The sequence below is a fragment of the Stomoxys calcitrans genome, chromosome 1 (assembly GCF_963082655.1).
Source record: "Stomoxys calcitrans chromosome 1, idStoCalc2.1, whole genome shotgun sequence".
NCBI classification, from domain to species: domain Eukaryota; kingdom Metazoa; phylum Arthropoda; class Insecta; order Diptera; family Muscidae; genus Stomoxys; species Stomoxys calcitrans.
In genome coordinates this window covers 144,491,852-144,519,500 of record NC_081552.1, presented here as the reverse complement: position 1 = coordinate 144,519,500, position 27,649 = coordinate 144,491,852, and the positions used below count along the sequence as shown (strand labels likewise).

Here is a 27,649-nt window from a genome sequence, read left to right as displayed (position 1 = left end):
TCCGCAATTACCTAATATCCTCTGCTACAAGGCGTTAAAAGACTGCAAAACTATCAGCTTTCTAGATTCATAGTTATTAAATAGTTTGTACTGTAAATGTAGAATAAATGTATCGTAAATGTAAAGAGGCAATTATGCATTTGACATTAAAAATGAAAAAAATTTGTTAACAAAAAAGAAGTGGTGCGAAAAGTCGAGACGTCTCTCCTACTAAATGAGTACGCGATGGCTGCTTTCCTGAATATTGAGTGGACATTTAATAACGAGGAGATGGGTCGACAGTCTCCGTCCTAAGCCGCACGTGGTCCAACTTAGTTTCTCCTTGTGTGACTGTATGCTAAGTGAAAGGGCTATAAACGCGGACTTCGGAGATAATGTAGTCAGAATGTTAGTGGTAAGGGGAACGCGTCCAGGATGGGTTGTTCTCGGGATTTGCTTCTCGCAAATCCTGTGTTTGAAGAGAACGATACCTCGGTCTTTATAGATACAACGTGATGGAGACAAGGACTGGAATGTGGCCATACACCGACACACAAAATATCGGTGCTTCAGTGAGACTGCCGGATGAATGTACGTTTTTTCGGGCAGAGCTTGTCCTGTCCTGGTCCATTATGTGTGCCAGTATTTCAGTTGACCGCTTGTCGCTCGCTGGCATGATGACGTATGCGCTGCTAATGCTCGCCGGATGGGGTGGTTTTTTGCGCAAGCATATCACCGTAGCAGAAACATAAAAGTTTTACATGCCAGGCTATCTATAACTAAAAGGAAATGAAAAATAGGAATGTATGTTTGGCCCGAGAAAGAAACGTGCTGATCTAATAAGGCAAACTAAAAAGAGGAAGCACCACACCTAACTGTTAGAAAACTTCTCGCATGATGTTCCGGCGAGGATTATGCTCTCCCTCTGGAGTCGGAGCTTCACCATAGAAACGTTAACTTCTGTTGCCCCGTACATACCTCTTCATCTTATCCCCTTCCTATCCTATTCTATTGTAAGATCTACAGGATCTTAATCAAAGACATCATCTTTGTTAAACGTTTTCAAGATCGTTTTTATTTATTTCCTATAAGAAGGACTCATTCTCAGGGTATGTGGGAAACAAATCAAAAATTCAATTAAACAAAATATTTGTGAAATCCATTCGTTATTCGCAAAGCTATTTTTAAATCCATTTATAATCAAAAGTAAATTCTTTGACTAATAATAAAAAGTTAAAATTATAATAAATTAAATTAAATGTTACAATAGAAAGGCATTTAATAATATGTATATGTGTAGGGTAAAGCTGATTGCATCTAGGCTTCTCTTCTGCCAGGGAATTTACAGCCAGTCTCTCGTTCCACCTAGACGCTTACTTTCTGTCTGTCCGTTCAAAAATCGTAATGTTATAGGTATGGGTCGGATTATCAAAATAAAAGCTTTTTCCTAGTCTGGTTTCTGGTTTTTATTATTTCCTTTTCTTTAGACCATTATATTCATCAAAGAGGACAGCATTTGTGGTCTAATTGGCCGGGACCAAAATCTCTAATAAACTTTCTACCTGCCTATATCGAGCTCTTTCTATTGGGGAAAGGCAAGGACCGTAAAAGATTTGGAAGCGCTCCAAACAAAAAAAAAAAAAAACAAAAAAGATAAGTTTGATATAACGAAGACAATGCCTACCTTTGCCAAAATTATTTTTTTTTTATTTTGTCTTTCTCTTTAATTTTTTTGCAGATCAGGACGGTAAGGTCACGAACAGTCTTGCAGTAGAAGAAGGAGATTAACGTCCTTGGCGGTGAAGGCCAGAGGACAGCCGTCAATAAACTTGGTTAACCCGAAGCCTTTCGAGTCGACGCAATCGAAGTTAAGGGAGTGGGCGACGAATGCGCATGCAACATTGTGGAACAGTGAAACGGTCAGTAGGACGGCGAAGATCCTATGGGGGGATCCAGATCGTGACAAGACGAGGCTATTTCTGAAAGGAAGCAAGAAGGAGGTCAGTATAGCTATTGGTATCATAACGAGACACATAAGACTACGAGCTCACTTACGTAAAATCGGTGCGGCAAGTGATAACGTGTGTAGGGCATGCGGGAAAAATGATGAGACGTTGGAGCATTTCCTTTGTCATTGCGCGGCTTTCGCGTCTAACAGAGACCAGCACTTAGGTGGAGACACATTACAGACAGGAGCCAACTTAGGGGAGTGGTATTGAAAGCAATTAAGGATTTTGTAAGTAGCACGGCTTTCCTAACTTAAAATTTTCTTCTTACAGGTAACTTTATAGTTTTTAGAGTGCACAACAAGCCGATTGCTGGCTTAAGTATATGTCCATAGTGGCACGGGGCGGATTAATATATGCACCCTCTTTTGAACCTAACCTAACTTAGTCCGCCCGTCCAAGGTTTGTGTCCTGTTTACCATATTAGGTCGTAAGCAATCACCTGGGACACTTCGGATTGCAAGTGCCTTCTGAAGAATCCCACGCTGGGATTTTCTTTTTTAAAATTCAATAAAGTTCAATTCTGTGTGTGTTTTCTTTCTACACAAGTTTTTTTTTCTTCTTTCTTATATGTCAAGGCCAGGAATTTTAAGTTCAGTTCGGTAAATTTCAATTCAACACTTATTTCGTTTACTTTCCTGCCTTGGCAATAACTCACATTAATGTCGAATAATTTCCAATTCCACAGATTAGAATACTGTCTAATTATTACAACTGTCTTGCTTAGCAGCCGTCAAGCATCAACAAATATAAAAAAAAACGTTGACAAAAAGTATGATTTTGAGTTTTCTTTTACGGCGTTTTGTTGTTATTGTTGTCAGTTGATTAATGGCAAGTGTCACTAAATTCTCATCTCCGGCTGCTTCGACGTCTCAAAAGGAAAAGAAAGATTTTTCCCTAGGCGTATTTATCAGGTGGCCGCATCAACCCAGCTGAGAGAATTTGATATGTCAACTCATTCTTTAATTCGCCGTACAAAAATATAAACTTCAAAATAAATATGGCACGGGGCTATCAACCTCATTCAGTTAGTTTTACTCAGGGAACTTAGGTCTATTGTGTAGCCCCCGAAAGATTCAAAAAGCGCAGAAGAACATTGATTAAATAAAGGAGATTAAGATCCAATAAAAAAGATTAGGAGCCAACATTAAAAGAAAGAAGTTTATTAGCCAACTTGCATGACTAAACGGCCAGGCGGTCTGGAGAAGCTCCCTCTAATATGCAATTTAAAGCTGTAGTAGTCAAGAATGGCGAAAGGAATATTGCAGGGAACTTAGGTGTATAGTGTTGCCCCCGAAAAATTCAAAAAGCATAGAAAAACACTGATAAAATTTACGTTAGTACAATGCCAGACATTAAAATTAAGAAGATTAGGAGCCAGAATGCAAGACAAACGGCCAGACGGTCTGGAGAAGCTCCCTCCAATCTGCAATTTAAAGCTGTTCAATTTCAATGCAGTCTCGCGCCCGGTAGTTCGCAGCTAAGCTTTTCGTGACAGCAGATCGGACCTCAATATTCCAGCCAGTTTTGTGTGTAAAGCTTCTGGAGCTTTTTGGAATATTGAACATTTTTAAATATGTTTTCTTGCTTGACACCCCAAAATTAGTAAACTTCTTTCTTCTCGCTCTGATTGGTCGAAGCAAATTTGCCGAAAATTTTAAATGCGAATCAAATTTTCTTTGTCCTGTTTAGAAATTTTGACATATCAAGCTTCCAAAAAGATACTTTGTTGTAGCAATTCGCCGATGCGGAATTGCCGTGGGTTCTAGGACAGTGAGATCGAAGTTCTTGGCGGAATGTGTGGAATCCCTGAATAGACTCCAGTTTCACGACATAGTGCTAACATGGATAAGCGCATACGACGGCGCCGTATTGGCACTAACCCCCTACTCTCTTTTAATTTTTTTTATCACATATTTAATTTTTATACCCTCCACCATAAGATGGGGGGTATACTAATTTCGTCATTCTGTTTGTAACTACTCGAAATATTCGTCTGAGACCCCATAAAGTATATATATTCTTGATCGTCGCGACATTTCATGTCGATCTAGCCATGTCCGTCCGTCCGTCCGTCTGTCTGTCGAAAGCACGCTAACTTCCGAAGGAGTAAAGCTAGCCGCTTGAAATTTTGCACAAATACTTCTTATAAGTGTAGGTCGGTTGGTATTGTAAATGGGTCATATCGGTCCATGTTTTGATATAGCTGCCATATAAACCGATCTTGGGTCTTGACTTCTTGAGCCTCTAGAGTGCGCAATTCTTATCCGATTGGAATGAAATTTTGCACGACGTGTTTTGCTATGATATCCAACAACTGTGCCAAGTATAGTTCAAATCGGCCCATAACCTGATATAGCTGCCATATAAACCGATCTTGGGTCTTGACTTCTTGAGCCTCTAGCGTGCGCAATTCTTATCCAATCAGAATGAAATTTTGCACGACGTGTTTTGTTATTATATTCAACAACTGTGCCAAGTATGGTTTAAATCGGTTCATAACCTGATATAGCTGCCATATAAACCGATCTTGGGTCTTGACTTCTTGAGCCTCTAAAGTGCGCAATTCTTATCCGATTGAAATGAAATTTTGCACGACGTGTTTTGTTATTATATCCAACAACTGTGCTAAGTATGGTTTAAATCGGTCCATAACCTGATATAGCTGTCATATAAACCGATCTTGGGTCTTGACTTCTTGAGCCTTTAAAGGGCGCAATTCTTATCTGATTGGAATGGAATTTCGCACGACGTGTTTTGTTATGATACCCAACAACTGTGCCAAGTATGGTTTAAATCGGTCCATAACCTGATATAGCTGCCATATAAACCGATCTTGGGTCTTGACTTCTTGAGCCTCTAGAGGGCACAATTCTTATCCGATTTGAATGAATTTTTGCACGAAGTATTTCGTTATGATATCCAACAATTGTGCCAAGTATGGTTGAAATCGGTCCATAACCTGATATAGATGTCATATAAACAGATCTGGGGATTTGAGTTCTTGAGCTTCTAGAGGGCGCAATTCCTATCCGATTTGGCTGAAATTTTGCATGACGTATTTTATTTTTACTTTCAAGAACTGTGTCAAATAAGGTTCAATTCAGTTCATAACCTGATATAGCTGCCATATTAACCGATCTGGGATCTTGACTTCTTGACCCCTAGAGGTCGGAATTATTATTCGATATGCCTGAAATTGTGTACGATGGATCCTCTCATGACCATCAACGAACGTGTTTATTATGGTCTGAATCGGTCTATAGCCCGATACAGATCCCATATAAATCGTTCTCTCTATTTTACTTCGTGAGCCCCAATGGGCGCAATTCTTATACGAATTGGCGGAAATTTTACGCAGGTCTCCAACATATAATTTAATTGTGGTCCGAACCGGACCATATCTTGATATCGTTTTAATAGCAGAGCAACTCTTTTCTTATATCCTTTTTTCCCTAAGAAGAGATGCCGGGAAAAGAACTCGACAAATGCGATCCATGGTGGAGGGTATATAAGATTCGGCCCGGCCGAACTTAGCACGCTTTTACTTGTTTTTATTTTCTTATCACCACAGGTCAGGCTGGCACTGAGTGAACCCACCTTTTCATGGTGGACAATCCATTCAACCTATACTATTAACAATAAATTGTGATAAATTCCTCGAAAAATCATAATATATGAGAAAAACAGTTTTCTAAATAAAATTATTGGTTTTGAAATTTGTTTGAACTTCAAATTTTGTCAGCTGAGACGAAAACGGAACGTAAAATTTTGTTTTTACCGAATTCTACTTGCCGGTTACGGTCGACAGACGTTAGGTAATCATTTGTATGTGTATTCATAAGCCAAAACTAAACAGCTGACAGGTTTTTCTACATTTACGGTATGCTCACGAGAGTATAACCAGATCTTTAGTACCATTAGCTACTTTCCTTACAACTTGGGCTCTAAATTTGTATTCATTATAATTGGGGGAAAACAAAATAATCAAAAGGAATATATGAATGTAGTGGTGCCTACAAAATATCTCGAAACAGCTTACCTTACCCAAAGCTACGTACCACGTCTGCCGTTTGGACTAGCCATAATTGGTAAATATATCCATATTGTGGGTGTTTTGGGGGATATTGCTGCCCCTATGCTTCCGTTGCGGATTCACATTATTTAATTAGTTCAGCGAAATTGTAATCTACTTTCACACGGGGTTGATCAGCCCATACTTTTTTTGGAGGTCTTTTTGTGCCGTGGGTGGACTCGCATGTATACCTTGCTCCTATATACCAATAATCTCCAATATCTTCCATTTGAGACCTATTTGTCGTTATCGCCCTATATGTCCGTTAAGATGGTTTTAAGGGTGGGGCGCTCCCCCATGTCTTCTTACCCCCATTATTTACTTCTGTACTTGCTTTTGATAAACGAAGTTTTCCTTTTTATCTCATGTACTGGACTTCATTGGATACTTCGACTGCCAACAATAATTTAAACAAATTCTTGTTCCTGAATAACTTAAGGGTTCAAACAAAATTGGACCCATTCCGGAAAAGATATGAAAAATATTAATAAAATTTCTCAATTTGTTTGAACATATTTATAAAAAATTTGGCGTATCAAAACAATCTTGCCTTCATATTATAGATACTCGCTAAACCGGGCCCTTTCCGCTGCGCCTTCTTTTACTTTATATGGAACAAAATTATCCTTTGAATATTTATTTTCGACAAAAAAAGAGCTTTTAATGATATGCCATGCTATGAAAAAAGTATATGCATATCGCTTGACTAAAGTGCCTTTATCTGAATTGCATATGATCTTTATTGGACCACGAATTCGCTCGGAGGATTTAATTGCATTCTTAAAAGACTTTATTTCCGCGCAATATTCTTATGATGTCCGATTTAGGAGTGTTTACGGGGGTGAGGTGGTCCCCTAGACACTTAGCCCTGAAAAAAATATCAGCATCGTGTTCTTGTCTTAAATACCATTTATTGCCATTGGTTTAAGTAGAGTATGTAGGATGAGGCGTCCCCCAAACACTTGGCCCCAAAATTGGTTTTCAAATTAGTTTTCCAATCTCAAGTACCTTTCATTTGAGCCACATAATGGCATGGTCGTCAAATTTTTACAATTTGGGGGGTTTTTAGGGATAGAGCGGTGCCCCAAATACATGGTCCCACAGTTGGATATTCATATTCAACTCCCAAATACCTTTATTATAGCCCCATATTGCGATGGTGAGTAAATAATTGCTGTTTGTGGCCTAATTTGGGAAAAGGGTAGACCCCCAGAAAATTGGTCTCGAAAGTGGGTACCAATTTCATATGAGCCCCACATTGACATGGTCGGTAAATATGCCCGATTTAGGGGTGTTTTGAGGAGTGAGGTGGTCCCCCAAACACTAAGCCCTGAAAAATATCAGCAACGTGTTCTATTCTCATATATCTATATATCAATTATTTGAACCCCATATTGGTATTGGCCTCGAAATTAGATATCAAATTCGTTTTCTAATCTCAAGTAACTTTCATTTAAGCCCCTTATAGCAAAAGACAGCAAATATGCCCGGTTTGGCACTCTCTTGCTCTCTTGAAGGCCCAAATTGTCTTGGCCCAATTGTCCTATTTGGGGGCTTATATACATATATATATATATATATATATATATATATATATATATATATATATATATATATATATATATATATATAAGCCCCCAAATAGGACAATTGGGCCAAATTGTCTTGGCCCAATTGTCCTATTTGGGGGCTTATATACATATATATATATATATATATATATATATATATATATATATATATATATATATATATATATATATATATATATATATATATATATATATATATATATATATATATATATATATATATATATATATATATATATATATATATATATATATATATATATATATATATATATATATATATATATATATATATATATATATATATATATGTATGTATATAAGCCCCCAAATAGGACAATTGGGCCAAGACAATTTGGGCCTTCAAGAGAGCAAGAGAGTGCCAAACCGGGCATATTTGCTGTCTTTTGCTATAAGGGGCTTAAATGAAAGTTACTTGAGATTAGAAAACGAATTTGATATCTAATTTCGAGGCCAATACCAATATGGGGTTCAAATAATTGATATATAGATATATGAGAATAGAACACGTTGCTGATATTTTTCAGGGCTTAGTGTTTGGGGGACCACCTCACTCCTCAAAACACCCCTAAATCGGGCATATTTACCGACCATGTCAATGTGGGGCTCATATGAAATTGGTACCCACTTTCGAGACCAATTTTCTGGGGGTCTACCCTTTTCCCAAATTAGGCCACAAACAGCAATTATTTACTCACCATCGCAATATGGGGCTATAATAAAGGTATTTGGGAGTTGAATATGAATATCCAACTGTGGGACCATGTATTTGGGGCACCGCTCTATCCCTAAAAACCCCCCAAATTGTAAAAATTTGACGACCATGCCATTATGTGGCTCAAATGAAAGGTATTTGAGATTGGAAAACTAATTTGAAAACCAATTTTGGGGCAAAGTGTTTGGGGGACGCCTCATCCTACATACTCTACTTAAACCAATGGCAATAAATGGTATTTAAGACAAGAACACGATGCTGATATTTTTTTCAGGGCTAAGTGTCTAGGGGACCACCTCACCCCCGTAAACACTCCTAAATCGGACATCATGAGAATATTGCGCGGAAATAAAGTCTTTTAAGAATGCAATTAAATCCTCCGAGCGAATTCGTGGTCCAATAAAGATCATATGCAATTCAGATAAAGGCACTTTAGTCAAGCGATATGCATATACTTTTTTCATAGCATGGCATATCATTAAAAGCTCTTTTTTTGTCGAAAATAAATATTCAAAGGATAATTTTGTTCCATATAAAGTAAAAGAAGGCGCAGCGGAAAGGGCCCGGTTTAGCGAGTATCTATAATATGAAGGCAAGATTGTTTTGATACGCCAAATTTTTTATAAATATGTTCAAACAAATTGAGAAATTTTATTAATATTTTTCATATCTTTTCCGGAATGGGTCCAATTTTGTTTGAACCCTTAAGTTATTCAGGAACAAGAATTTGTTCAAATTATTGTTGGCAGTCGAAGTATCCAATGAAGTCCAGTACATGAGATAAAAAGGAAAACTTCGTTTATCAAAAGCAAGTACAGAAGTAAATAATGGGGGTAAGAAGACATGGGGGAGCGCCCCACCCTTAAAACCATCTTAACGGACATATAGGGCGATAACGACAAATAGGTCTCAAATGGAAGATATTGGAGATTATTGGTATATAGGAGCAAGGTATACATGCGAGTCCACCCACGGCACAAAAAGACCTCCAAAAAAAGTATGGGCTGATCAACCCCGTGTGAAAGTAGATTACAATTTCGCTGAACTAATTAAATAATGTGAATCCGCAACGGAAGCATAGGGGCAGCAATATCCCCCAAAACACCCACAATATGGATATATTTACCAATTATGGCTAGTCCAAACGGCAGACGTGGTACGTAGCTTTGGGTAAGGTAAGCTGTTTCGAGATATTTTGTAGGCACCACTACATTCATATATTCCTTTTGATTATTTTGTTTTCCCCCAATTATAATGAATACAAATTTAGAGCCCAAGTTGTAAGGAAAGTAGCTAATGGTACTAAAGATCTGGTTATACTCTCGTGAGCATACCGTAAATGTAGAAAAACCTGTCAGCTGTTTAGTTTTGGCTTATGAATACACATACAAATGATTACCTAACGTCTGTCGACCGTAACCGGCAAGTAGAATTCGGTAAAAACAAAATTTTACGTTCCGTTTTCGTCTCAGCTGACAAAATTTGAAGTTCAAACAAATTTCAAAACCAATAATTTTATTTAGAAAACTGTTTTTCTCATATATTATGATTTTTCGAGGAATTTATCACAATTTATTGTTAATAGTATAGGTTGAATGGATTGTCCACCATGAAAAGGTGGGTTCACTCAGTGCCAGCCTGACCTGTGGTGATAAGAAAATAAAAACAAGTAAAAGCGTGCTAAGTTCGGCCGGGCCGAATCTTATATACCCTCCACCATGGATCGCATTTGTCGAGTTCTTTTCCCGGCATCTCTTCTTAGGGAAAAAAGGATATAAGAAAAGAGTTGCTCTGCTATTAAAACGATATCAAGATATGGTCCGGTTCGGACCACAATTAAATTATATGTTGGAGACCTGCGTAAAATTTCCGCCAATTCGTATAAGAATTGCGCCCATTGGGGCTCACGAAGTAAAATAGAGAGAACGATTTATATGGGATCTGTATCGGGCTATAGACCGATTCAGACCATAATAAACACGTTCGTTGATGGTCATGAGAGGATCCATCGTACACAATTTCAGGCATATCGAATAATAATTCCGACCTCTAGGGGTCAAGAAGTCAAGATCCCAGATCGGTTAATATGGCAGCTATATCAGGTTATGAACTGAATTGAACCTTATTTGACACAGTTCTTGAAAGTAAAAATAAAATACGTCATGCAAAATTTCAGCCAAATCGGATAGGAATTGCGCCCTCTAGAAGCTCAAGAACTCAAATCCCCAGATCTGTTTATATGACATCTATATCAGGTTATGGACCGATTTCAACCATACTTGGCACAATTGTTGGATATCATAACGAAATACTTCGTGCAAAAATTCATTCAAATTCCTTGCTCCTATATACCAATAATCTCCAATATCTTCCATTTGAGACCTATTTGTCGTTATCGCCCTATATGTCCGTTAAGATGGTTTTAAGGGTGGGGCGCTCCCCCATGTCTTCTTACCCCCATTATTTACTTCTGTACTTGCTTTTGATAAACGAAGTTTTCCTTTTTATCTCATGTACTGGACTTCATTGGATACTTCGACTGCCAACAATAATTTAAACAAATTCTTGTTCCTGAATAACTTAAGGGTTCAAACAAAATTGGACCCATTCCGGAAAAGATATGAAAAATATTAATAAAATTTCTCAATTTGTTTGAACATATTTATAAAAAATTTGGCGTATCAAAACAATCTTGCCTTCATATTATAGATACTCGCTAAACCGGGCCCTTTCCGCTGCGCCTTCTTTTACTTTATATGGAACAAAATTATCCTTTGAATATTTATTTTCGACAAAAAAAGAGCTTTTAATGATATGCCATGCTATGAAAAAAGTATATGCATATCGCTTGACTAAAGTGCCTTTATCTGAATTGCATATGATCTTTATTGGACCACGAATTCGCTCGGAGGATTTAATTGCATTCTTAAAAGACTTTATTTCCGCGCAATATTCTTATGATGTCCGATTTAGGAGTGTTTACGGGGGTGAGGTGGTCCCCTAGACACTTAGCCCTGAAAAAAATATCAGCATCGTGTTCTTGTCTTAAATACCATTTATTGCCATTGGTTTAAGTAGAGTATGTAGGATGAGGCGTCCCCCAAACACTTGGCCCCAAAATTGGTTTTCAAATTAGTTTTCCAATCTCAAATACCTTTCATTTGAGCCACATAATGGCATGGTCGTCAAATTTTTACAATTTGGGGGGTTTTTAGGGATAGAGCGGTGCCCCAAATACATGGTCCCACAGTTGGATATTCATATTCAACTCCCAAATACCTTTATTATAGCCCCATATTGCGATGGTGAGTAAATAATTGCTGTTTGTGGCCTAATTTGGGAAAAGGGTAGACCCCCAGAAAATTGGTCTCGAAAGTGGGTACCAATTTCATATGAGCCCCACATTGACATGGTCGGTAAATATGCCCGATTTAGGGGTGTTTTGAGGAGTGAGGTGGTCCCCCAAACACTAAGCCCTGAAAAATATCAGCAACGTGTTCTATTCTTATATATCTATATATCAATTATTTGAACCCCATATTGGTATTGGCCTCGAAATTAGATATCAAATTCGTTTTCTAATCTCAAGTAACTTTCATTTAAGCCCCTTATAGCAAAAGACAGCAAATATGCCCGGTTTGGCACTCTCTTGCTCTCTTGAAGGCCCAAATTGTCTTGGCCCAATTGTCCTATTTGGGGGCTTATATACATATATATATATATATATATATATATATATATATATATATATATATATATATATATATATATATATATATATATATATCCACCTTGGTGTTTACACATGAATATAAGCATGATATAATTACCATAAACAGCTGAGTACAATTTTTTCTCGCGAGTGCACTATCTGTCAACGAGTTTTGGTTGTGTGTGTGTATTATAATTAAGAATCATAACACACAAACAACGATAAATGGCGCGAAGTAGTAACATTCACAAAATCAGAGTTGCCCTAATCACTGATTTTGACAGATAGTGCACTCAATATTTTGTTGTCGGACAACAGCCACAACCTGTAAATGAATATATCATGGATGTAAGCAGATGATAAATTGGTTGGTGCCATATTAATTTTTATATGTAAATGGCAACCTTGTCAAACCAATGAAAGAAAGATTTACGAAAAATACACACCCCCCCAAAAAAAAGCCTTAACATTTTAATATTTTCAAATACATTTTTTATTGATTCAATTAAAAAATTAATTAATTTCGAAAATTTCAATCATTTTAGTAAATGGATCAATAAAAATTAATTAAAAATTTGAAAAAATTCATTTTTTTTTTAATTGGATCAAATTCAAAATTAATTTAAAACAATTCCAATCAAGTTTTTAATTGAATATGCAATATTTTTAATTTCAATTTTTTTAGTCACCATTTTCAAAAACTGATTGATATTATCATTTTCGTGACTGAAGCAGTTTTAATTAAAAAATCAATTGGATCAATTCATTTCGTGATTGAAACCGATTTTATTTTTTTTTTCTATACATATAACGTTTTTAATCATTTTTAATCCAGGCAACTCAAGCAAAAGCGGAGCGATGAGGACCACGACCACTAGCACAGGAGACTATTCTAGATATTCGATCCATTGACATATAGATTAAGTGTGAGGCAGCCACTGCCGCTATGAGACTTAAGGCGATGGGAAAGTGGATAGATGATAGGAGCAGGTCATACCATAGTGGTATAATCGAAGCGACAATAGGAAACCCGTATGGATTAGAATGGGTTTTCGATCGGATACCTGAGATGATACTTGAGGTCGAGTGCGAGATACTGCTACCAGAGGCACAGACTTGGATTAACGAAACTCTGATATTGCCATCTGGGACATCATGCTATACAGATCGATCAAAGCACGCTCTCACTTGTTATATATAAGAAGATATTATAATAAAGTATGGCCAAAAGTAAACTGTTCAGTATGAACATAGGGCATCAATAAGCTCTCTCGCAGACGAGCGTGATGGGTTTTGTTGTACGGACCCCACTAATCCCAGAATCAGCAAGCGGAATCTGGAAATAAACAGGGTAGTCAACGAACATAAGCGGAATTTGTGGCTGGAACACTTGGAGCAATGTAACTTAGGCACCGGATTAATTAAGCTGTGGTCTACTGTTAAGTCACTCTCGAAACCCGATAGACAGGACCTCAGTCACTTTTGGCGACGTAACTATGACTGATCCGAAGAGGTGCGACAGATTGTTCACCCGTCAATTAATTGTGCATCCCGAGAATGACAGGGATAGGAGAAGAGCCATTCGTAGTCGTCGTGATCTCCGACCCGATGGACGGCCATAACAATTAACCGTGAGCGAAGTTACGAATGTCATTCGTGGCGCCAAATCATCCAAGGCGTTGGGCCCCGACGGAATCTCTGCACTGATGCTGAAGAATCTGGATCTACCTGGAGTTGAGTACCTTACTACTGTCCTCAACCTGTTTTTGAACACTCCCGATGTTTGGGAAAATGGAAAATGAAACAGTGAGTCCCCCAGGCGGGGTGATATCTACGGCACTGTTTAACGTCTTCCTATCCTCCACAAAAAAACCTTGTTGACCACGTACTAAGCAATTAGCCTGTGGTAAGTTATGCAGCGCCAGTGTTGTCTCGTCAGCTTTGTGACACGCAGTGGATAATATTCAGATCTGTCAGAATGCCGCCCTCTGAACTCCGACGGGCTGTCTCCGCAGTTCTCAAGTGGACCACCTGCATCAGGAGACAAAGATCCTACCTGTGCGAAGACATAACTACATGATCTCTAAGCAATACAATCGAAATCATCATCTTGTGGATGGGTATACACCGCCCAGAAGGCTAAAGGTAGATCTAGATCGTGGGGCTTGCAGGTTCCAGTCTAGGACATTTCTCGAACAGAGTACGAACCCTAAATGTATAGCCCGGGAGGACGAATTTTGATTTATAAAACAAAGTGAATTGATTCCAAAGTACTCACCCAAGCTACTGCGCACATATTAACATAGCAAACTTTGGTAGTTATGTATACTACGAATGTGAACATTTTATTCAGTACACATATATAAAACAGTAGCTTGCATGCGTAAATCTCTCAAAAACTAGAATAAAAAAAAAACATGAATTTCTTAAAAACAATCTTGACCAACTCTAAATGTTACGGAGGTAAGTTTTAAACCGGCTCTGATTAACTACACCACTTTCACACACTGTTAGGTGTTTCAGAATTGCTTTCAACTGATTTTTCTTTTAAACGCTGCTATCGGATAAGTAATAATCTTCTGAAAGGAGGGCGGGATAACGGTAAGAATACTACGAAAAAAGTGACTTCCTATAATGTCTTGCTTCCATTGTTTGCAGGTGATTGTTGCGTACTAAAGGAGAAGAATCTCTGTGACGAGGTATATGAGAAAGACGAAGAGAACGGTTATTTTAGCAGTACACCTAAAACTGGTAAAGTACATGCTGTTATTGGTCCTGTAGTTGATGTCATATTTGAAAATGATGTACCCAACATTTTGAATGCCATGGAAGTTCCAGGCTATAAAAATGGCAATAGATTAGTCCTAGAGGTTGGTCAATACCATGTCGTATAGACTACAGAAATACCATACTAACATTATTTGTAGGTCTTCCATCATTTGAGTAATAACATCGTGCGCACGGTGGCAATGGACAGTACAGAAGGTTTGAGACGTGGCCAAGAAGTTATAGATACGGGAAATCCAATTAGAGTGCCAGTAGGTCGGGCTACATTGGGTCGCATTCTCAATGTCACTGGAGATCCTATCGACGAACGTGGTCCCATAAACTCCGAATTTTATTCATTTATTCATGCAGAAGCTCCTGAAATGACTGAATTGTCAGTTAAACCTGTTTTATTGGAAACGGGAATCAAGGTCTGTATGTTGTTAATGTTATATAAGGGAGTTTGTTATTTGCTGGAATAACTAGTTATAACAGATTCCTGGTATTTCCAAAGTAATGTACGTCATATTAAAATATGTTTCTTAGGTTATTGACTTGTTGGCTCCATATGTCAAAGGAGGAAAAATTGGCTTATTTGGCGGAGCTGGTGTGGGAAAAACGGTCTTAATCATGGAACTGATAAATAATATCGCAAAGGCTCATGGTGGGTATTCTGTCTTTGTGGGAGCTGGAGAAAGAACTCGTGAGGGCAATGACCTGTATATGGAGATGATTGAATCGAAAGTAATTTCATTAGATGACGATACATCGAAGGTAACCCTGGTTTACGGGCAAATGAATGAGCCACCTGGAGCACGATCTCGTGTTGTTTTAACGGGTTTGACTATATCCGAATACTTCCGTGACATGGAGGGCCAAGATGTTTTACTGTTTATAGACAACATATTTCGTTTCACTCAAGCTGGCTCGGAAGTATCGGCCTTGCTTGGTCGCATACCATCTGCAGTTGGCTATCAACCTACTTTGGGTACAGATATGGGTAGGTGAAATATATTTGAATATGTTTTAGCAACCTCCAAAAAGTATTTTTCTAAAAGGCACCATGCAGGAACGTATAACAAGTACTAAAAATGGATCCATTACTTCAGTACAGGCCGTTTACGTTCCGGCTGATGATTTGACCGATCCTGCCCCAGCAGCAACATTTTCGCATTTGGATGCCACAACTGTACTTTCAAGACCAATTGCTGAGTTAGGCATTTACCCGGCTGTTGATCCTTTAGATTCATCTTCTCGCATAATGGATCCGATGGTTGTAGGCGACGAACACTACATAGTTGCTAGATCCGTACAAAAGACACTGCAGAATTATAAATCATTACAGGTAACTAAATAATGCAATACTTTCTTTTTATCGTTGCGCGACTTACGCCTTAGAACTCCACATTCGCTTGGGTTAGGTTAGGTTGAAAAGAGGGTGCGGATATTAACACCCCTCATGCCACTTTGGACATACATCTAGGCAGTAATCGGGTTGTTGTGCGATCTATATACTAAAAAGTAACCTCGAAAACGAAAATCTAATCTAAGCTAGGAATCCCGTGCTACTTACAAAATCCTTAATTGTTTTCTATACCACCCCCCTAAGTTGGTTCATGTCTGGTATTGTGTCGCCACCTACCTAAGCCGTGCAATGGCATAGGAAATGCTCCAACGTCTCATCATCACTTGCCGCATCGATTTTGCCTCGTTTTCTCACGTTCCTCCCCATAGGATTTTCGACGTCCTACCGACCGTTTCGCGGGCTTGTATCCCACGCCCATAACTGGGACTTCGTTGACCCGAAAAGCTTCGGGTTAAACAAGGTTATTGACGGTTATTGACTGCAGTCCTCTGGCCTTCGCTTTCAATTCGTCGGATCTTTCATTCCCCTTACTTCGCTAAGACCCGTCATCCAGAGAAGGCGTTAACCTTTGTCTTACACTCCAAGACTGTCCGTGACCTTACTGTCCTGGTCGACGTCTTCGTGTCAACACCACACCACCTCACGCATTCCGTGATCGCCCGCATCTCTGTGGTCAGGCAGTTAAAAACAGACTGGTTTCTCAATGTAGACCCTTAGGTCAACTCTATCCTCCGGCTTTGATCGATCTGTATAGCATGATGTCCCAGATGGCAATATCAGAGATCCGTCAATCCAAGTCTGTGCCTCTGGTAGCAGTGTCTCGCACTCGACCTCAAGTATCATCTCAGGTATCCGATCGAAAACCCATTCTAATCCATTCGGGTTTCCTATTGTCGCTTCGATTATACCACTATGGTATGACCTGCTCCTATCATCTATCCACTTTCCCATCGCCTTAAGTCTCATAGCGGCAGTGGCTGCCGCACACTTAATCTATATGTCAATGGATCGAATATCTAGAATAGTCTCCAGTGCCCTAGTGGTCGTGGTCCTCATCGCTCCGCTTTTGCTTGAGTTGCCTGGGTTAAAAATGATTAAAAACGTTATATGTATAGAAAAAAATAAAAATCGGTTTCAATCACGAAATGAATTGATCCAATTGATTTTTTAATTAAAACTGCTTCAGTCACGAAAATGATAATATCAATCACAGTTTTTGAAAATGGTGACTAAAAAAATTGAAATTAAAAATATTGCATATTCAATTAAAAACATTATTGGAATTGTTTTAAATTAATTTTTAATTTGATCCAATTAAAAAAATAATTGAATTTTTTCAAATTTTTAATTAATTTTTATTGATCCATTTACTAAATTGATTGAAATTTTCGAAATTAATTAATTTTTTAATTGAATCAATAACAAATTTAATTGAAAATATTAAAATGTTAAGGCATTTTTTTTGGGGGGGGAGGGAATATTTTTCGTAAATCGTTCTTTCATTGGTTTGACAAGGTTGCCACATTTGTTGCCATTTACATATAAAAATTAATATGGCACCAACCAATTTATCATCTGCTTACATCCATGATATATTCATTTACAGGTTGTGGCTGTTGTCCGACAACAAAATATTAAGTGCACTATCTGTCAAAATTAGTGATTAGGGCAACTCTGATTTTGTGAATGTTACTACTTCGCGCCATTTATCGTTGTATGTGTGTTATGATTCTTAGTTATAATACACACACACAACCAAAACTCGTTGACAGATAGTGCACTCGCGAGAAAAAATTGTACTCAGCTGTTTATGGTATACTACCTGGTAATTATATCAAAAAGGTGATCTCATGCGAACTGCTGTTAACAGCCGGATTTGACGGTATTAGGTTTTATTTGTATTCTCTTTGTTCTTATCTCCTTTCTCGCATATTCTCTACTCATTTACGCACACACGAGGTTTTGGCGGAGAGAACCATATGACTTGTGGTTGATATACTAATGAGACCACCTTTAATTGTTTCGCCATGACTTGTATCAAAACACAGTTGTTGTAATTGCATGACCAAAAGCACAAGACATTCTTTCACAAACGTTATCACTTCGTGCAGATTATTGGAATACCTTGTTATGACGGAAAGGTTTATTTTTATACCCACCACCGATGGATGGGGGTATATTCATTTTTTCATTCCGTTTGCAACACATCGAAAAATCCATTTCCGACCCTATAAAGTATATATATTCTTGATCAGCGTAAAAATCTAAGACGATCTAGACATGTCCGTCCGTCTGTCTGTTGAAATCATGCTACAGCCTTTAAAAATTGAGATATTGAGCTGAAACTTTGCACAGATTCTTTTTTTGTCCATAAGCAGGTTAAGTTCGAAGATGGGCTATATCGGACTATATCTTGATATAGCCCCCATATAGACTGATCGGCCGATTTAGGGTCTTAGGCCCATAAAAGCCACATTTATTATCCAATTTTGCTGAAATTTGGTACAGTGAGTTGTGTTAGGCCCTTCGATATCCTCCGTCAATTTGGCTCAGATCGGTATAGATTTGGATATAGCTGCCATATAGACCGATCCTCCGATTTGGGGTCTTAGGCCCATAAAAGCCACATTTATTATCCGATTTTGCTGAAATTTGGGACAGTGAGTTGTGTTAGGCCACTCGACATCCTTCGTCAATATGGCTCAGATCGGTTCAGATTTGGATATAGCTGCCATATAGACCGATCCTCAAATTTAGGGTCTTAGGCCCATAAAAGCCACATTTATTAGCCGATTTTCCTATGATTTGGGACAGTGAGTTGTGTTAGGCCCTACAACGTCCTTCGTCAATTTGGCTCAGATCGGTTCACATTTGGATATAGCTGCCATATAGACCGATCCTCCGATTTAGGGTTATATGCCCATAAAAGCTACATTTATTATCCGATTTTGCTGAAATTTGGGACAGTGCGTTGTCTTAGGCCCTCCGACGTCCTCTGTGAATTTGGCTCAGATCGGTTTAGATTTAGATATAGCTGCCATATAGACCGATCCTCCGATTTGGGGTCTTAGGCCCATAAAACACGCATTTATTGTCCGATGTCGCCGAAATTTGGGACAGTGAGTTAAGTTAAGCCCCTTAACATACTTCTGCATTATCGCACTGATCGGTCCAGATTTGGATATAGCTGCCATATAGACCGATCTCTCGGTTTTAAGTTTTGGGGCCATAAAAAGCGCATTTATTGTCCGATGTTGCCGAAATTTGGGACAAAGAGTAAAGTTAAGCCCCTCCACATATTTCTGCTATGGGACATAAGTTATGAGTTTTGCACCGGATTTTGACGAAAGGTGGTTTACATATATAGCCGAGGTGGTGGGTATCCAAAGTTCGGCCCGGCCGAACTTAACGCCTTTTTACTTGTTTTATTTTAAAAGTATATTTATATACAAATACTTTCTTATTATGCATCCACATATACTTATTTTTTCCACGCCGAATATGTACATCTAAGCAAGATCACTAACACTAACAAACACTTAGTTACAATTAGAAGTTTGGCGATCGCGTTTATTTTGCGTAAGGAAACGACTTGCTGCGCAGCGACTGTGGTTGTGGTCTTATTGGGCGTTGTGAAATGTTAATTTTCCCTAGATGAAAAAACATGTTAAGCAATTTTTCGGCCGAACAACTGTCAAAACGCATTATAAAAAAAATGGTGACGAAGAAAATGCGAACACAATGTAATTAAATGCTCACGAAATGAGCACCAATTTTAGTTTGACTTTTGTTTGTGTTCTTGCAAAGAATAGATTCCGTTGGATTACGCAAGAATTTAATAGGTATTTTCGTCGTTTATTTTGCTGATGACTTTGCAGGGGCCTTCCCAATGTGTTTGCAATTTTGGACACAATCTCTTCTTGAAAGCCTTCAGTATTCGTCGCACGGTCATATCATACCTTCATCCAGTTCCTTGGCGTTTTGAAGTTATCCTACCTTCCTTTCCGTAGCCTTTACCTTAAATTGCTTCCGAACGAAGACTTAGCCGTTGTCTGCGAAGTCGAATCGTGCACAGCTGATGTATATGGGAACACAAAGATGATAAATGATATATGCACATCTTGATCTATCTGGCCGCTTTCCGCCACTTTTTGAAGATGTTCCTTTAGAGTACGAGTAAAACTTTTCACCATGTGTTGCGCATGAGGACACGATGTTCTAGTACCATCCGTCTCAATCACAGACATTTTACCTGTTTCAGAATCTCCATTCATTGGCACCCATCTAATTGGTTCGCCATTCCAAAGTATTGCCTTTGGATAGTTTGTAGTCAGACATCTAACAGAGATATCTTCACTATAACCCATATTTAGCGGTAATTCGATGTTGAATCAGGTCATCACACGATGCTTCATATTCTGCTTAACATCGAACGCAATAATAAAATTGGCGCATATTATAACTTCGTCCACAATATCGGCTACTATAAATACATATTTAACGTATCTATTGGCGATAGTCAGCTCCATAACAAACTTTTCTTTGACTGTTGCGTGATTTCCCATGACCCTCTCACTCAGTCTCACTCCATTTAACGGGGATATTCTTCCTTTTACCAAATCTGACCTAACGAGTTTTTGATGCTCCCGTATCCAGCGGTAAGATACGCCTGTCGCCATTGATGTAACTGGATGTAGTTAAGTTGGTGTTCTTATGGCTGTGGGGCAATTATCCATGGAAACCAGATCATGCTGGAATAACTCGGTTTAGCTTTAAAGGGGACTTTTGCGATCAAGCGATATCGATCTGGAACGTTTGAATCTAGCTTTTTATTCTCGGGCAAAGTGTCCACGTTTGTCACAATTAAAGCATTTTATATTTAACTTATTTGATTCTCGTTTTATTTCTTTTATTGCCTGTTTCTATGCTTCCCTTATTAATTTAATATCAGTTCCTTACACTCCTCGTAAATCTGGCGCTTCGCGATTATTCTCGCAGTATCTTATACAAGAGCAAATGAAACAGTTTCAACGAATGTAGCCTTCTGTGACGCATATGTTGCACATTGTATTTCAGGGTCACGGATACCATTGGTGAAGGTCTCCATCTTCATACGGTCAACCAATGAATGATTTTCCCTGGATATGCCAATAGTACCAGTCGCTCTATCTCTGTTGCGAAATCCTGTAGCGTCTCGCACTTGTCCTCTCAATTCCATTCTGTAGATGTCTTGCTTGCTTTCTCCACCGTATTTGCATTGAAGTTCAGCCATAATTTCGAACTGGAACATGAATGCATCAAATGATGTTGACCACCTTTGATATCCACGCCCGAAATTTTTTTCTCTTTGTCCAGAAGCTTCTCGCCGTGAGTAAAGATTTTCTTATCTACCTCCTTAATATGGCCTTCCAAGTTTTCCACTCTGTACATAATTTGAAAGATTTCCAGGAGAATTGTGAAATTTTCTAAGAATTTTGTATCCAATTTTTCAGGCATAATTCTGGAAGTATCTTCCATAATTTTCTTAGAATTTTCTTCCATCTTACTAAAATCTTCTTCCATCATTCTGGAATTATCTTCCATCATTTTTCTATCGTCGGTTAGCATTGCTGCGAGACTCACACCACTTGCAGCTACTTCGAAACTCGCTCTCCTCTAGCATCACCTCTTATCGATATATCGAGACCAACCTTACTGTCGAACTCATATTCGTTGATATAAATTTTACGGCTCTAAAATTCCTCTAATAACTGTAGTTCCGTCTTGTTGCCGGTAGTTGCTAACTCCATTTTACTCAGCTTTTTCTTCAAGTCTTCCACACGTAAATTGGCGAATTTCATTGTAGAACTTCATTTCTGACACCAATTGTTACGTTTTTACTGTACTTCCAATTAAAACACAGTTCGTTTACTTTACTTACTTTTACAATTGCTTTACAATTCGCTAACTGATGTTCGCTGATATGTTTACAATACGCGTTCTCCGATAAGACTCACTGATATTGCGTTGTGCCACTACCTTATATACCTCTTGCTGGCCACATGGATGTTTCGAGAATACGCAATCTGAAAACTTCGCGATAAGTCCTCTATTGATCTCTGCTTAAGCTGACCAGTGTTAATAACATAAACACACACACATAACATGATGAAATGGAGTGAGAAAGAAATGCCGATCCACATGGCACAAAAAGAAACCTCATCGAATGAAATCCAGCCAATCCATGCCCTTAAAGAAGTCCAGAATGACAACAGGGTCAAACGATTGAAAAGAGCTTAGAGAAGAAAAGAGGCTGTCACCCATAATCCTACGCCTTCTCCACACCAACCACAGACCCGACAGAAATCCTCCTGTTCAAGAGCCCATTGTGATTTTAGCAAACTGAAAATGCCCTTTGAAAATGGACTATTTCGTTGCCAGGGCAAATAAGATTCCATAAAGACATGGGAAATCCATATGTCGAATTAAACCTTAGCAGTTTCATATACTTGTGAACGGTCCAGTTAGACAAATTTAATATTCTATCACTCTCTCAACAGCAATTGATATACGTCAGTATTTTACCCCCATCTGGTGTAATAAATATTCCCGAACATCCCAGTAGCGGTAAGAGGCGGAATACATGCATATGCATATGTCTGCAAAGGCAGTTACCAGTACTTCCACACTGGCCTGCAACACCACCAATTAAAAAAGGCCTGCTCTTAAAATTGTTTTTGCAGCACTGCGAAAAATGGAATATTTGTATGTCCTAAAAAGCTAAAACTAGAAATTTTTTTTTTTTTTATATTTAGGCAATCTTATTTCGCGTGTTATTAATTATTTTCATACCCCTTCAACATTTTTTTGAAGTCCACTTTTTGCTGCCAGCGTGATTTGAACTCAGGTCCCTTCAAACGCAAAGCGCATACTCTACCAACTCAGCCACCACACAATTAATGTAATGAGCGGCGAAAGGTTTACTTTAACTTAACAACAAAATTGTAGTAGAAAACTACCCCTTAATTGCAGTTTGCAGGCAGTCGTAGGTGCATGCTTAAATGATCTTTTAAAAAATCGTACATTTCGATAACAAAATTGGTACCATTTGGTACTTTCTTTATATTGGGTTGCCCAAAAAGTAATTGCGGATTTTTCATATGGTCGGCGTTGACAAATTTTTTCACAGCTTGTGACTCTGTAATTGCATTCTTTCTTCTGTCAGTTATCAGCTGGTACTTTTAGCTTGCTTTAGAAAAAAAGTATATTTGATTAAAGTTCATTCTAAGTTTTATTAAAAATGCATTTGCTTTCTTTTAAAAAATCCGCAATTACTTTTTGGGCAACCCAATAGATGTAGATTCAGGTCCGAAATTTGGCATGTAGATACAACGAGGAAAAATATGATGATCTATTTAAAATTCGAACATTTTCGTACCAAAATTGGGACCATTTGGCATTTTCTTTATAGATGGAGCTACAGGTCTGAAACTTGGCATGTAGGTACAACTAGGAAAAATATGATGGGTAACAAAATTATCTATTTAAAATTCGTAAATTTTGGTACCAAAATTGGTACCATTTTGTTCTTTCTTTACAGATGTAGCTACAGGTCTGAAATTTGGCATGTTGATACAACGAGGAAAAATATGAAGGATGACTACATGATCTATTTAAAATTCGAACATTTTGGTACCAAAATTAGGATCATTTGGTAATTTCTTTATAGGTGGAGCTAGAGGTCGGGAATTTGGCATGTAGATTCAACGAGGAAAAATATGATGGGTGACTTAATGATGTATTTAAAATTCGTACATTGCTGTACCAGAAGGTTTAAAATAATATACATGTGCTCATCTTTGCCTACAGCGAACGGGAACAGCTAGAATTAAGCATTTTGACAAACATTATCGCGTCTTGACCAAAATAAGACATGCGAACGAAAATGTACTAATTGTGGTGCAGTTTGTACCTTGAAAGTATGTATTGGTACTTAGGTACTCAAAAGTACAAAATGGTACATTCTTTACGGAGTAAGATAAAGCTCTCAAAATTGGGATACATCTATACCTTGACGACAAGTTTTGGGCGATCAGATGATTATTTTCAAAATCGAATATTTCGGTACTAAGACATACAAAATGGTACTTTCTCTACGAATTGACCTAAAGCACTCCAAATTTGGAATCGGCTACACTTTGACATATAGGGCGGCTAGAAGATTTGTTTTTAATTCGTGCATTTAGGTACTTAAACGATTTGGCAGTGTAGACCAGATGACTGCCATCAATATTTCAGACCTCTAGCTCAATTTGTAAAGAAAGAACCAATTTTGGTACCAAAATTTTCGATTCGATTTTATAATTCCAGCTTTAGCCTTTTAGGCTTGGCAGTGATTACTCAGTCAGTAAATCACGCGTGGCCTTTATATACAGAGAAGAGGAGAATATTAAAATTAATCTGTATTGGATCTTTTTGAGCTCAAATAGAGGCATGTTTGACCTATTTTAAGAAATGCAGGAGCAGTGGGTATCGCATCTTTTGGAGCCGATAAGCAGAAATATTAAAACAACAATTTTGAGAAGTTATGTGGGTAGGTGTAAGAGCATTTTCGTTGCAGGCATATTTTGATAAGTTGTGGATTGACTCCTCAAAGTGATATATTTGTATGCCTGCATGTGGGGTGCGATACGTGATTCCGCCACTGGGATGGTGCATCCTAAAGATCGAAATTGCTAGAAGGAAATTTTGCAAACCAACTTTAACGTTGGCGTTCATTTGGTCAACACATATTCTCCCTGCATATCACACAATGTTTGCCTTTCTTTAACTACAACTTTTTACACTTTTGAAAGTTAAACAGCAATATATGCCAAAAGTCCTGTTGTGGACCTGCCACCAATCAAAAACTATTTCAAATATAAGGGTACTTTTCCAGTAAACATTTTCCACTCTAAAATTAAAATTCTTTGACTTTTGAGGAAGCTTTCCAAATTTTTTAGCTTCGAAACAATAATTAAAGCATTTGCTTTATATGTATTAATAATAAAAAAAATTGATTATTCGAAAACGTTAAAAAATGGTAAAAAATACAATGTCTCGTACGCAAGTTTTAAAAGTATTTTTCATATTATTTGGCTACAGTCAACTTTTTACCATTTGTTACCAAAAATTTGTACAATTTGCGCAAATTGTTACTGGAAGTCGTTCGCGTACTTCATTTGCCAGCAGAAGAGAACCGGAGAGTGTGTGAGAGCGAGCACAATTTTCAATTTGGTAAATGAGACCTTGTAAATTTCTGCTGGAGGTTTTTCCAACAGAAATTTGCAGCATCGAACAGCAGCTTAATGAAAACCAGCTGTTTAATTAAAACAAGTAAAAGCGTGCTAAGTTCGGCCGGGCCGAATCTTATATACCCTCCACCATGGATCGCATTTGTCGAGTTCTTTTCCCGGCATCTCTTCTAAGGCAAAAAAGGATATAAGAAAAGAGTTGCTCTGCTATTAAAACCATATCAAGATATGGTCCGGTTCAGACCACAATTAAATTATATGTTGGAGACCTGTGTAAAATTTCCGCCAATTCGTATAAGAATTGCGCCCATTGGGGCTCACGAAGTAAAATAGAGAGAACGATTTATATGGGATCTGTATCGGGCTATAGACCGATTCAGACATAATAAACACGTTTGTTGATGGTCATGAGAGGATCCGTCGTACAAAATTTCAGGCATATCGAATAATTATTGCGACCTCTAGGGGTCAAGAAGTCAAGATCCCAGATCGGTTTATATGGCAGCTATATCAGGTTATGAACCGATTTGAACCTTATTTGACACAGTTGTTGAAAGTAAAAATAAAATACGTCATGCAAAATTTCAGCCAAAACGAATAGGAATTGCGCCCTCTAGAAGCTCAAGAAGTCAAATCCCCAGATCTGTTTATATGACAGCTATATCAGGTTATGGACCGATTTGAACCATACTTGGCACAGTCGTTGGATATCATAACGAAATACTTCGTGCAAAAATTCATTCAAATCGGATAAGAATTGTGCCCTCTAGAGGCTCAAGAAGTCAAGACCTAAGATCGGTTTATATTGCAGCTATATCAAAACATGGACAGATTTAAGCCATACTTGGCACAGTTGTTGGGTATCATAACAAAACACGTCGTGCGAAATTCCATTTCAATCGGATAAGAATTGCGCACTCTAGAGGCTCAAGAAGTCAAGACCCAAGATCGGTTTATATGGCAGCTATATCAGGTTATGGACCGATTTGAACCATACTTGGCACAGTTGTTGGATATAATAACAAAACACGTCGTGCAAAATTTCATTCTGATCGGATAAGAATTGCGCACGCTAGAAGCTCAAGAAGTCAAGACCCAAGATCGGTTTATATGGCAGCTATATCAGGTTATAGACCGATTTGAACTATACTTGGCACAGTTGTTGGATATCATAGCAAAACATGTCTTGCAAAATTTCATTCCAATCGGATAAGAATTGCGCACTCTAGAGGCTCAAGAAGTCAAGACCCAAGATCGGTTTATATGGCAGCTATATCAAAACATGGACCGATATGGCCCATTTACAATACCAACCGACCTACACTAATAAGAAGTATTTGTGCAAAATTTCAAGCGGCTAGCTTTACTCCTTCGGAAGTTAGCGTGCTTTCGACAGACAGACAGACGGACGGACATGGCTAGATCGACATAAAATGTCGCGACGATCAAGAATATATATACTTTATGGGGTCTCAGACGAATATTTCGAGTAGTTACAAACAGAATGACGAAATTAGTATACCCCCCATCTTATGGTGGAGGGTATAAAAATGGCAAAAGAGTGTAAAGGCTGTGCTTACTCTCTGCAAATTTGTACTGGAAAAGAACGCGAACAGCCGTAATGTTTGCTTTGTCAGCAAACACAATTAGAATTTTTATTGTTTTAACAAAAATTTTTCCTGACTTCCCTAATTTTTTGGCATTACTTTTCTATTTTCAGGACATCATTGCCATATTGGGAATGGATGAACTAGCGGAAGACGACAAACTAACCGTTGCCAGAGCTCGAAAAATTCAACGCTTTTTATCTCAGCCTTTTCAAGTTGCCGAAGTATTCACCGGTCATGCGGGTAAAATGGTACCACTGACAAAAACAATTGAAGGCTTCAAGCGTCTTTTAAATGGTGATATGGATGATATTCCAGAGATAGCATTTTACATGGTCGGTGACATAGACGAAGCGCTTGCTAAAGCTAAAGATATTGTATCAAAAATGTAAAATTTTTCGAAACAATTTTCTATCATATGTATGTTGTTATAATTAGTTTTATTAAAAATTAAAAAAAAATATGGGTTATGGTTGTTGGTTGGTTGATATGATCAATTGATGAATATTATAATTGAAAGCATTATTCCTCTAATTAA

At 38.0% G+C, this 27,649-nt stretch overlaps 1 protein-coding gene and 1 long non-coding RNA gene across 5 annotated transcripts; one reads left to right on the top strand and one right to left on the bottom strand.

The window, feature by feature from the left end:
- Positions 1-6,537, bottom strand: LOC131998553 (uncharacterized). The gene is made up of 5 exons (XR_009398791.1): positions 6,028-6,537; positions 5,767-5,932; positions 2,035-2,179; positions 1,664-1,958; positions 1-90 (listed from the first exon to the last, which is right to left on the bottom strand). It is a non-coding gene; the product is annotated as an uncharacterized LOC131998553 (long non-coding RNA).
- Positions 1,890-27,624, top strand: LOC106094935 (ATP synthase subunit beta, mitochondrial). Of its 4 annotated transcripts, XM_013262176.2 has the most exons (9): positions 1,890-1,979; positions 12,936-14,563; positions 14,615-14,701; positions 14,759-14,970; positions 15,028-15,297; positions 15,413-15,530; positions 15,624-15,866; positions 15,925-16,211; positions 27,225-27,624. In XM_013262176.2, the coding sequence occupies exons 2-9, from the start codon at positions 14,518-14,520 to the stop codon at positions 27,501-27,503; spliced, it is 1,542 nt and encodes a 513-aa protein (XP_013117630.1). In that variant the 5' UTR covers positions 1,890-1,979; positions 12,936-14,517; the 3' UTR covers positions 27,504-27,624. The 4 variants fall into 4 exon arrangements, with proteins under 4 accessions (XP_013117630.1, XP_013117629.1, XP_013117628.1 ...); XM_013262175.2 differs by having other exon boundaries at positions 14,670-14,701; positions 15,413-15,866; XM_013262174.2 differs by having other exon boundaries at positions 14,624-14,701; positions 15,413-15,866.
- The last annotated feature ends 25 nt before the right edge of the window (positions 27,625-27,649 follow it).

Bases quoted from the DNA above. Each gene is read 5' to 3' on its own strand.
- LOC106094935 (XM_013262173.2), top strand. From the start codon at position 14,518: ATGAATTTCTTAAAAACAATCTTGACCAACTCTAAATGTTACGGAG. The intron at 14,564-14,614 runs GTAAGTTTTAAA...ACACACTGTTAG, and splicing joins CAACTCTAAATGTTACGGAG to GTGTTTCAGAATTGCTTTCA. The intron at 16,212-27,224 runs GTAACTAAATAA...TTCTATTTTCAG, and splicing joins AGAATTATAAATCATTACAG to GACATCATTGCCATATTGGG.